Source organism: Polypterus senegalus, chromosome 13 (genome assembly GCF_016835505.1).
Source record: "Polypterus senegalus isolate Bchr_013 chromosome 13, ASM1683550v1, whole genome shotgun sequence".
Classification (NCBI taxonomy): domain Eukaryota; kingdom Metazoa; phylum Chordata; class Cladistia; order Polypteriformes; family Polypteridae; genus Polypterus; species Polypterus senegalus.
The window spans coordinates 159,563,073-159,575,504 of NC_053166.1; the positions used below are offsets into that span (position 1 = coordinate 159,563,073).

Consider the following 12,432-nt stretch of genomic DNA (forward strand, 5'->3'; position numbering starts at 1 on the left):
AACACCACTTGTTCACAGTTTTTGCTTGGGGTTCAGACCTAATCACAGTCCTGTAAGCTTTGAACATAAGAACACAGAAAGCGGCTCAAGAGAAGTTGTCAGTCCATCGCAGGAGTCTAGCTCCTAATTTCATTCCTTAACTTCTGCAGTTGGTTGTACCCTGGATGCTTGATTACAGAAGACAAAACATGCATTACTGTAAAGATCCCTCACCATTGATTTTTTTTTTTTTTTGCCTTCTTTCTTTTATTAAGAAACCGAACAACAAGAAACTCCACGTGGACCTGCTAAGAAGTCGCCCAGAAGTGATCCCAAAATCAAAGGAAAAACTCCACTGGCCAAAAAGGCGAGGCTGACTTCTAACAGTGCACTGAATTCCCCCAAAACCCCCAGGCGGGCTGAAGTGATGACCTCCCTAAAGGAGACAAAAAATCCAAAGACTCCAACACAGGAGGCTAAGCCAACAACAGAATTGGGGAAGCCGAAAAGGGGAGCACCAGCTGGCACAAATGTGACCGCGTCAGCAAAAAAGGCTCCAAAAACACCCAAGCGGAAAGTGCAGGAGCTCGTCGTCCCCCAGACTTGCTGATCCCCTGACACGCTGGACTGAAGCAGAGTGTGTTTGTCTAAAATCAAGACATTCTGTGAAGTCCGGCTTGTAATCTGGAGCAGCCAGCCAGTATATGCGTTTCTTGTTTCTCGTACTGGATAATTCCATTTTATTACTGGGAATGTCGTTTTCTGTCCTTTCTATCAGCATAAATGTATATTCAAATTGAAATGTGAGGTTATTTTTTAGCAAGATAACGTTATTTCCAAAATGTACTACTTTTGCCTTTCATAACAAAGTTTAATGTCCCCTTTGTGAAATATTATCAATGATGAAATATTTGCCACCACTGAAGTCCTGCGACCTGAGCCGTGCTTGTTGGGTCCCATCTGTAAACGCGTCAGCCCTTGTGTACACCTTTCTGCGACTCCCCCATGCTTTCCTCCTTCAGTGGATGTGTGTTGACCTGGAGTTTGTACGTTTTTTGGCCGTGGCTTCATTGAGCTTTCTCCAGACGTTCACTTATTTAATGGTGTGAACTGAGTGAGGCTTCTGTTCAGCTTTGTGCCTGAAAGCCTCTTGTGGTTTCACTGAGTGGCGAGGTTTTTAGCGGCGTCTTGCTAAATATGCTAAACCCCCCGTACGTCTGCTTTCTGTAAAAGACTCGGCAAAGCCGCCTCAAATCACATGTAGTTACTTTATTTTGTTAGTGTTCAGTGCTTTTGTAAGACCCCTCTGTCACGCAAGATTGTTCTGCGGTGTTGCGATTCCGTTCACCCTCCTCACATCTGTCAAATTTCCAATTTGATCGTCTTCGTGCACCCTTGGTCAGGTTGGACACAAGTCTGCCCATTACTCCCCCACTGCCGTTCAGCCAGTGCATGAGGGGACCACCCCGTCGGGTCGGCCGCGTCCCTGGCAGCGCAGAGAGATCTCACTTCGACTTATTCTGCAGTTTGATGCTAAGCAGCCCAGCGTGTCGCATACCTCATCCTTATCCGTCAGCCTTTTGGCTTCGTCCCCACATTTATGACTTAAAGAGCTGGCAAGGACCAACATGGGTGCCAAGCAGAAGACACTAAAACAAAGCCATAATGTGTATGAGGAATGGGGCATCTGAACAAAAACGAAAGAGCCGAGTGCATGGGAAGAGGCCCCAGCAAAATGAAACGGCATGCTGCCCAGCAAATGTGACAATGGGATTTATGGGTGGGGAAGCTGAGAAGTACAATTGTTTTTATTATAATAACTTTTTATTGTTACCGGAGAGCACATCATTATTCAGATGGACAAGATGCACATCCGAAGTGCAGTTTGGAAGACTTTGTGACCGCTAGCAGCAGATGAGTCTCGGGCTGAATCCCTTTGGAGCCATGCCATCCTTCCATCTCCCTGACCCGCTTACCCAGGGCAGCTGCAGCCTGTGCCACCAATTACTGGGTGCTGGGCAGCAGCGCACACTAGACCAGCTGGTTTAATGTTACAGTAGATATCATGCAATTTTCAGGGTAGGAAATGCGATGTGCAAAAAACAAAAAATGAGGGGGGAGACATCCCCTTTCCTGCTGTGGACATGGCTAAATAAATGTTAAAAAAGGGGGGGCTACTGGGCATTCCCCAGTACTTTTAAACCTCCATCAACCTGTTGCCTGCATTGTGGATACAAACCTGAGGAGTGACATCAGGCCATCACAGCACACACTCATAATTCCCAAACACGCTCACTAGGACCACCCGACGGAACATCCTCAGAACATACAGACTCCACACAGGGAACTGCCAGCTGAATAGGAGGGGATGATTTATGGGTAAATAAGACCAAATATACTGCTCACAAAAATTAAAGGAACACTTTTTAATCAGAGTATAGCATCAAGTCAATGAAACTTATGGGATATTAATCTGGTCAGTTAAGTAGCAGAGGGGGTTGTTAATCAGTTTCAGCTGCTGTGGTGTTAATGAAATTAACAACAGGTGCACTAGAGGGGCAACAATGAGATGACCCCCAAAACAGGAATGAATGGTTTAACAGGTGGAGGCCACTGACATTTTTCCCTCCTCATCTTTTCTGACTGTTTCTTTACTAGTTTTGCATTTGGCTACAGTCAGTGTCACTACTGGTAGCATGAGGCGATACCTGGACCCTACAGAGGTTGCACAGGTAGTCCAACTTCTCCAGGATGGCACATCAATACGTGTCATTGCCAGAAGGTTTGCTGTGTCTCCCTGCACAGTCTCAAGGGCATGGAGGAGATTCCAGGAGACAGGCAGTTAGTCTAGGAGAGCTGGAGATGGCCATAGAAGGTCCTTAACCCATCAGCAGGACTGGTATCTGCTCCTTTGGACAAGGACAAACAGGATGAGCATTTCCAGAGCTCTACAAAATGACCTCCAGCAGGCCACTGGTGTGAATGTCTCTGACCAAACAATCAGAAACAGACTTCTTGAGGGTGGTCTGAGGGCCCAACGTCCTCTAGTGGGCCCTGTGCTCACAACCCAGCGCAGTGGAGCTCGATCAGCATTTACCATAGAATACCAGAATTGTCAGGTCCACCAATGGCACCCTGTGTTTTTCACAGATGAGAGCAGGTTCACCCTGAGCACATGTGACAGACGTTGAAGGGTCTGCAGAAGCCATGGAGAATGTTATGCTGTCTGTAACATCATTCGCATGACCAGTTTGGTGGTGGGTCAGTGATGGTCTGGGGAGGCATATCCATGGAGGGACGCACAGACTTCTACAAGCTAGACAAAGACACCTTGACTGCCATTAGGTATCAGGATGAAATCCTTGGACCCATTGTCAGACCCTATGCTGGTGCAGTAGGTCCTGGTTTCCTCCTAATGCACGACAATGCCCGGCCTCATGTGGCAAGAGTATGCAGGCAGTACCTGGAGGATGAAGGAATTGAAACAATTGAATGGCCTTCACGATCCCCTGACTTAAACCCAATAGAACATCTGTGGGACATTATGTTTCGGTCCATTAGGCGCCGCCAGGTTGCTCCTCAGACTGTACAACAGCTCAGGGATGCCCTCATACAGATCTGGGAGGAAATGCCACAAGACACCATCCGTCGTCTCATTAGGAGCATGCCCCGACATTGTCAAGCACGCATACAAGCTCGTGGGGGCCACACAAGATACTGAAAAGCATTTTGAGTAGCAGAAATTAAGTTTTTGAAAAAATGGACTAGCCTGCCACATCTTCATTTCACTCTGATTTTAGGGTGTCTACAAAATTGGGCCCTCTGTAGGCAGAAAACTTTTATTTCCATTAAAAGACTTGGCATCCTTTTGTTCCTAAGACATTGCCCTGTCGTTATTTGTATAGATATCCAACTTCATATTGAGATCTGATGTATCTAATGTGTTTCTTTAAAGTGTTCCTTTAATTTTTGTGAGCAGTGTACTTCTAAATACACAAAAGTATCAACCGAAAGGCAATGAAGTGCAATGTGTGGATCTGGGGGGAGACGATGTGAGCTGCAAATTTAAGGGAGGAACCTGGTGAAACTGAGGGGCACAGTATTAGCCCTGGTACCTCACACGTCGAATCTCATGGTTGTCTGTAGAGAATCTGAACGCTCTCCCTCTGTCTGCATGGACTTGTCTTGCATATTTTGAACAATGTGCGAGTCAGTGAGATTTAAACACCTCACTGCAGCTTGTGGAACGGGGTAATGCTGGATGTTTGGGGTGGGACAGGGCATTGGTGATGAGTGGGGCTTGGAATGTTTAGGGTGGAGCTGGACTTTGGGCATGCAAGTAGCTTGGTGTTTTGGGAGGAGGTTTAGGGTGGGGCTGGACATTGGTGATGCTTGTTGCTGGATGTTTGGGCAGAAGATGGATGTTGGTTATGCAAGTATTTCTGTGTTTGGGGAGGATGTTTGAGGCAGGGCAGGGCATTGGTGATACGGGGAGTTTGGGATATTTAGGGTGGAGCTGGACATTGGGTATGCAAGTAGCCTGGTGTTTGGGGAGGATCTGGATGTTTAGGGCGGGGCTGGACATTGATGATGGATGTAGCTGGATTTTGGTTATGCAAGTAGCCTGGTGTTTGGGGAGGAGGTTTAGGGTGGGGCTGGACATTGATGATGCTTGTTGCTGGATGTTTGGGCAGAAGATGGATGTTGGTTATGCAAGTATTTCTGTGTTTGGGGAGGATGTTTGAGGCAGGGCATTGGTGATGCGGGGGGTTTGGGATTTTTAGGGTTGAGCTGGACATTGGGTATGCAGGTAGCTTGGTGTTTGGGGAGGATCTGGATGTTTAGGGCGGGGCTGGACATTGATGATGCATGTAGCTGGATGTTTGGGGTTGAACTAGACATTGATAATGCAAGTAGCTGGAGGCTGGTGACGCACAGAGCGGGACGTTTTGGGTGGTGCTGAGCACTGGTAACGTGTGGTGGGGTTGGACGTTTGTGGAGGGGCTGCAGTATGAAGACACACACACAGCTGGATGTTTGGGAAGGGGTTGTGTGTTGGTAACGCAGGTAGCTGGATCTTTCGGGTGGGGCTAGGAGTTGGTGATGCACCATCACAAAGCCCTTTCATTGGTCATTCCGCAGCATGTTTACATGTAGCAAATATTTAAGAGCCGTTTCATAGGCAGAGACCCTCCTCTTACGGCCATTCACCCCATGCAACTTCACCGATCCCGAAACCTTTCCAAACAACATGAAAATACTGTCTAAATGAGTAAGTAAATGCCACAGACAGTCCATCCTCGTTAAGTAAATAAATAAATGCATGTTATGGTGCGTCTCCATTTGAAAAATACAATTCGTAACAAAAAACGCAAAATAAATTGTGCCGCTCTTCACATATTACAGAACATCCAAAGTGAGTAAGTGGTTTGTTTTACATTTAAAGTATAATTACAGTACCTCCAATGCCTTGGTCAGCCTTACGTGATATTTGTGTATTTATTGCTTTATCTTGCAAAAAAGGAACAGTCTGTTCTGCTGTGAGACATGAAAGTCTCTAATTGATTGTAACGTTCATCGTAATACGTTAACAAAAATATAAAGCACATGTTTAAAGTAATAATCAAAAGTAGTTAATTTAGGTTAGATAGAATATGGCAAGTTTATTTGTATGTTATTAATACGCTAAATGGCCGTGCACCCCGGACTCGAGTCTCGCGGGCCAGCCGTGATTCTTTAGATCAGGGGTCTTCAATCACAGTGCCGGAGGGCCGCAGTGGCTGCAGGTTTTTATTCCAACTAGTTTCCCAATTAGAAGACAGTCCATGCTGATAATGAAACTCGGTATTGAACTACTGTATTTAGCTTGTTAATGCTTTCATTCATCCCAGAGCAACTTTAATTGCACTGTAGAGTTTCCTTCTGTCAGAACATTATCCAAGTGTTTGGTGGCCCAGAACAGATTTAAACTTGACGCTCCTGCCAGTTGCCGTTTTTTTTTTTTATCACAGATACCTCATGGTAAGCCTGTTCGCTGGAGAGCTGCTGGTTTATTGCTTCTCTGCATCTCTTAATTGACTAATGTCTGATTAAGGAAACGGGCGACAATTAAAACTCAAATGCAGCTGCTAAAATCTAAACTAGACAGCTAAGGGTTCTGAATGGTAACAGGCAAGAGAGATCAAATTAAGCCCAAAGAAAACGTAATGCTTTAGTAGTAAAAAAAAGGATTCTAATTAAGAAATTGTTTAAAGTGGAGGCCTGAAGCCATAGCGGACCCCCAGGACTGTAATTGAGGACCTCTGATCTACAAAGGAACTCAAATTTGTTCTTTGATGAATAAAGGCCTGCGGTGGGCTGGCGCCCTGCCCGGGGTTTGTTTCCTGCCTTGCGCCCTGTGTTGGCTGGGATTGGGTCCAGCAGACCCCCGTGACCCTGTAGTTGGCATATAGCGGAATGGATGGATGGATGGATGCACAATTGATGTGAGCACATCGATAAAATGAAACGTCAGAGGAAGCAGAAACCCGCTTAGCCACTAATACACAAGCGAGGCGAGCACATCGACAAAACAAAACCTCTGAGGAGAGAGACGCCGAGAGTAGTTCCTTTAATTATTTTTTCTAATGACTTCAATAGTTTCTATGACCTTACACAGCTAGTATATGACATCGTATTCTGAGCCTCCACAAATGGATACAATGATACGGTCAGATGGCCGGCAGGATTACAAAAGAAAAAAAAAAAACAAAGTCCAGATAAGCTGAAGGTAAAAAAAAAATCTGCAGGGGTGCAAGGCCAAAAGACCACCCGGCCCACACTGAGCTTCCTACCTGACTGTTCTTAAGTCGCTCCTCGTTGTTGCAGCTGCTAAAATCTAAAATAGACAGCTAAGGGTTCTGAATGGTAACAGGCAAGAGAGATCAAATTAAGCCCAAAGAAAACGTAATGCGAGGTTCCAAGCGCGCCGAGCCGTTACCAAAACGTGACGTGTAAACTCTGCTGGTCACCGATTGGCCGGAGAAAATCGTCATTACTGCGTCACTGAACTTGCGACATGAGACACAACAGACCCGCTAGATTTTTAGCACAGCCAGCGAAGGTTCGGACGCACCATTTTGTTTTAACCAAAAATGGCTGTTTCGTGGTCTATTGAGGAAGTACAGACGTTCCTCTTGTTGGTAGCCGAGGAGCGGATCCAGTGAGAGCTGGATGGGGCGACGCGGAATGAAAAAGTTTTTCAGGAGGTCGGCGCAACTATAACGACACATGAATAATCCCGCCCACTCTAAAGCGGTATCGAAACGCAAACCGAGCCAAACTGAGCCGAACCAAGGTGAGCTGTACTGAACCGTGCTGTGCCGTACTATGCAGTGGAAAAGCGCCAATAGCGGACCCCCAGGACTGTAATTGAGGACCTACAAAGGATTCTACAAAGGAACTCAAATTTGTTCTTTGATGAATAAAGGCCTGCGGTGGGCTGGTGCCCATTATCCAAGCCGTTATATCCTAACCCTAATACAGGGTCACGGGGGTCTGCTGGAGCCAATACCAGCCAGCATAGGGTGCAAGGCAGGAACAAACCCTGGGCAGGGCGCACACACTAGGGACAATTTAGGATCACCAAAGCACTTAACCTGCATGTCTTTGGACTGTGGGTGGAAACCCATGCAGCCACGGGGAGAACATGGAGTTAAGCACCAACTATCATTATCAGCAAGGACTGAGTTCTAATCGGGACACTAGCTGGAATAAAAACCTGTAGCCACTGCGGCCCTCCAGGAGCGTGACTGAGGACCCCTGCTTCAGCTCTGTCTGTGGACATCTAGCTCCGCCCACTTCCATGGGCTGCAGCCAGGTCTCTGTCCCCATCTTGGACTCAGTGCTGGAACTTTCCCTAATTCTTCATGTAGTTTGTTTCCAGTGGTGTGCTGCATGTTAGAGTTGAGTCTGTTGAATTTGATTTATTTCACCCGGCCAGGACGCCAGTCCTTCCTGTGATGCCCTCACTCCCATCGTGATAGTGAACCAGGTGTCTCAACTGTGAGATGAAGTCCAAGGGCGGGTGACCAGGAAACCGTGCTGTCCCTACAGAAGACAAAGGCGCTGGCCAGGCTCTCACTGGTGCTCATATGGTCAGGTCACAAGGTCTTTGCCCACAGTCGCTCTTCAGATTTGCAGAGTCGCGTCCCACTCGGCTGAGTGCTTCTCAAGGTCACCTCCTTAGTTAATCTCATTGCTATCTTGGTCAAACCTCGTCCACCTCAGGACCGCCAGCCACCCCACGATCAACTAATCTAATGGGCACCACTCAAGCTGCCTTCTTTGTTTGGAGCAGCTGGGTGACCCAACAATACCCACCTCTACCAGCCCGACTCCATTATTATTATTCTTATTCTTGTTGTTATTTGCAGCCACGCAGTTCAGTTGACATAAGGCAGCTGCACCAACTACAGAACAATAAACGCGCTCTCGGCGGGGTCTTTTGTTCTAGGCTTTGTTACTGAAAACTGATCCTCGTGTCTTTATCAGCTGTTCATCTGTGTGTCGTCCTCAACGCACATTAAAACTGAAACCCCCAAACGGGTTTAAATGCGAAGGCCCACAATGCTATCAACATTTTAAAATATGAACAGGGGACATGAAGACATGCAGCAAGGGGTCCTCCATCTATTTTGTTATACGGGGCAGCTGGAGCCTTTCCCAACAATTATTGGGCATAAGGCAGGAACAATTCCTGGATGGGGTGCCAGTCCATCACAGGGTGAACACACACACACAAGCACCAGGGGCCAGTTTAGCAATGCCAATACACCTGACCTCATCTAGTTTGTAGACATGAGGGGAACAGGCAGGGAGCACCTGGGACTTGAACCCCAATCTCGTTGTTGAGAGGCAGAGGGCCGGAAACTCAGACCAGGAAACTGTCCTGTCCTGGACGGGATGCCACACGTCCAACGCACAACACCCTCAGTCATGGAGGGACTCGTACAGCACGCAAATCTAAGGCCAGTAAATGTGTAAAGTATTAACACAGGATGTTAAAAAGTCAGAGGGGACGTCTGAAACTTGGAAGGATGGCTTATGAGAAGGACCAACGAGTCAGAGTGGACTGGTCACTTTCATCTGCCTGACGGTGGACAGAAGCGATCAAGACAGCTGATAGGATGTTTGGTTATATAGCGCCCTGATGTGAGGAGCTCAAGTCCACAGAGGTTATGTTTGCACTTTATAACACGCTGGTGAGGCCTCATCTGGAGTATTGGGTGCACTTTTGGTCTCCATGCGCGATGAGTTCAGCTGCAGACAGCCAATCACATCGCAGGTTTTTGTCACTTGGTTTGATTGACTTGAGTCAGATAACTCCTCCCCCAACCGTAATCTTAACCTTAGTGTAACGAGGGGCTATCGCCAGCATACAATATGGAGTGACACCCTCCTCAACTGAGTGGAGCTGCAGAGCTGGGGTCCCCATCTCCGGTCCTCGAGAACCACCGTGGCTGCAGGTTTTCATTCTAAAACCTTTTTTAACGAGTGTCCTGTTTTTGCTGCTATTTAATTTCTTTTGAACTCATTTTAACTGACTTGCTTTTAAAAAACTCAGACCCCTTAATTGTTTCTTTGTCCTTAATTAGCAGCCAATCAATAATGAGATATAAAATGAGCCAAAACAACTGGAAAAATTTCTTTGAAATTCTTTGAAAATAAAGAAAGAAGAAGGTGTCAGGAATGTCCATCTGCTCAGGTCCCCAGAACATTTTACCAGTGCTCTTAGAAAAGAGAAAATTGATCATCTTGGAAATGTGTGTCTGCTATTGCACCACGAGAGCAGCGCCACGCCACAGGATGAATTAATGACAAGAATCGACACCTCATTAAGCAACTGGTTGGAGTGAAATTGGTTGGAATTTGAGGCCCTGAGTTTAGGTGGTCTTCTGTTGGCTTGCCCACTTCACATTTCATTTCTGTTTGGGTGCCATTTTAAGGAAAGAAATGAAGCAATTCAGAGGAATGATGAAGAAATCCATGGGAACAAATCTTAAAAAAACAAGTTAAAATGAATTCACAAGAAGTTAATTAGCAGCACAAACAGGGCACTCATTTTGAAAAAAAGGGTTAGAATGAAAACCTGAAGCCACGGTGGTCCTCCAGGACCGGAATTGGTGACCCCTGCTCTGGTGGTCCGCAGCTGAAGTCTTTTGTCTTTTTCACCTCCATTTGCTGCTACTGATGGTAAACGGATCCCCAGTACGAGTTAGTGGACTATCAAACGTCTGTATGAGCAGGCAGGACGTTGCCAGTGTGAGTTTTTTGGCTGTGTGATTGGAAATAACAGCAACTTTTTTTTCTACCTTACATTTTCATGCACAAGATAGCCAAGTGCTTCACAGCAGCGTTTCTCAAACTTTTTGGTGTTATGGCCCACTTTTCCTAATAAAAGTGCGTTAGTGATACTTTTCCTGGCAAACTGTGTGCAACTGTCAGGGCTCCCCCAAACAAAATCCTCCCTGCCCCCCCGATTAAACTGATAAACTGCGTATGATTGTGGGGTGGGGTGTAGGCAGTCGCTGATGAATTTCAGTGCACTTGTCAGAGTGGGGTGGTTGTGGTTACAACTATTGATGAATGAATGAAGCTTGATTGTTGGAGCGGCAACTGACACATCCAAAGGAAACAATAGCGACTCACTTCCTGAGAAACGCAGCTTTACAGGATGATCAAAGGAAAAGTTACAAGAGAAGAAAAACAAGTTAAGAATAGTAATGAATAAATAACAAAAAAATCCATACGGGCTTAAGTAAAAATGCATACAGTGGTGTGAAAAACTATTTGCCCCCTTCCTGATTTCTTATTCTTTTGCATGTTTGTCACACAAAATGTTTCTGATCATCAAACACATTTAACCATTAGTCAAATATAACACAAGTAAACACAAAATGCAGTTTTTAAATGATGGTTTTATTATTTAGGGAGAAAAAAAATCCAAACCTACATGGCCCTGTGTGAAAAAGTAATTGCCCCCTTGTTCAAAAATCGCCTACCTGTGGTGTATCACACCTGAGTTCAATTTCCTGATTACTGCCACACCTGTTTCAATCAAGAAATCACTTCAATAGGAGCTGCCTGACACAGAGAAGTAGACCAAAAGCACCTCAAAAGCTAGACATCATGCCAAGATCCAAAGAAATTCAGGAACAAATGAGAACAGAAGTAATTGAGATCTATCAGTCTGGTAAGGCTTATAAAGCCATTTCTAAAGCTTTGGGACTCCAGTGAACCACAGTGAGAGCCATTATCCACAAATGGCAAAAACATGGAACAGTGGTGAACCTTCCCAGGAGTGGCCGGCCGACCAAAATTACCCCAAGAGCGCAGAGACGACTCATCCGAGAGGTCACAAAAGACCCCAGGACAACGTCTAAAGAACTGCAGGCCTCACTTGCCTCAATTAAGGTCAGTGTTCACGACTCCACCATAAGAAAGAGACTGGGCAAAACGGCCTGCATGGCAGATTTCAAGGCAAACCACTGTGAAGCAAAAAGAACATTAGGGCTCGTCTCAATTTTGCTAAGAAACATCTCAATGATTGCCAAGACTTTTGGGAAAATACCTTGTGGACTGATGAGACAAAAGTTGAACTTTTTGGAAGGCAAATGTCCCGTTACATCTGGCGTAAAAGGAACACAGCATTTCAGAAAAGAACATCATACCAACAGTAAAATATGGTGGTGGTAGTGTGATGGTCTGGGGTTGTTTTGCTGCTTCAGGACCTGGAAGGCTTGCTGTGATAGATGGAACCATGAATTCTACTGTCTACCAAAAATCCTGAAGGAGAAGGTCCGCCATCTGTTCGTCAACTCAAGCTGAAGCGATCTTGGGTGCTGCAACAGGACAATGACCCAAAACACAGCAGCAAATCCACCTCTGAATGGCTGAAGAAAAACAAAATGAAGACTTTGGAGTGGCCTAGTCAAAGTCCTGACCTGAATCCAATTGAGATGCTATGGCATGACCTTAAAAAGGCGCTTCATGCTAGAAAACCCTCAAATAAAGCTGAATTACAACAATTCTGCAAAGATGAGTGGGCCAAAATTCCTCCAGAGCGCCGTAAAAGACTCATTGCAAGTTATCGCAAACGCTTGATGGCAGTTATTGCTGCTAAGGGTGGCCCAACCAGTTATTAGGTTCAGGGGGCAATTACTTTTTCACACAGGGCCATGTAGGTTTGGATTTTTTTTTCTCCCTAAATAATAAAAACCATCATTTAAAAACTGCATTTTGTGTTTACTTGTGTTATATTTGACTAATGGTTAAATGTGTTTGATGATCAGAAACATTTTGTGTGACAAACATGCAAAAGAAGAAGAAATCAGGAAGGGGGCAAATAGTTTTTCACACCACTGTATATCAATAGTAGATTGAGAGAGTCCTCTTCTTATATGTAAACATCTA

General features: G+C 45.6%; 1 protein-coding gene across 1 annotated transcript in view; it reads left to right on the plus strand.

Moving 5' to 3' along the window:
• rsl1d1 (ribosomal L1 domain containing 1) overlaps positions 1 to 781 on the plus strand; it is a 50,438-nt gene extending 49,657 nt beyond the window's left edge. Inside the window, exon 9 of the mRNA XM_039774946.1 lies at positions 255 to 781. Coding sequence (XP_039630880.1) covers positions 255 to 589 — 335 coding nt within the window. The 3' untranslated portion in view covers positions 590 to 781. The remainder of the gene's footprint in view (positions 1 to 254) is intronic.
• Positions 782 to 12,432: the final 11,651 nt, after the last annotated feature.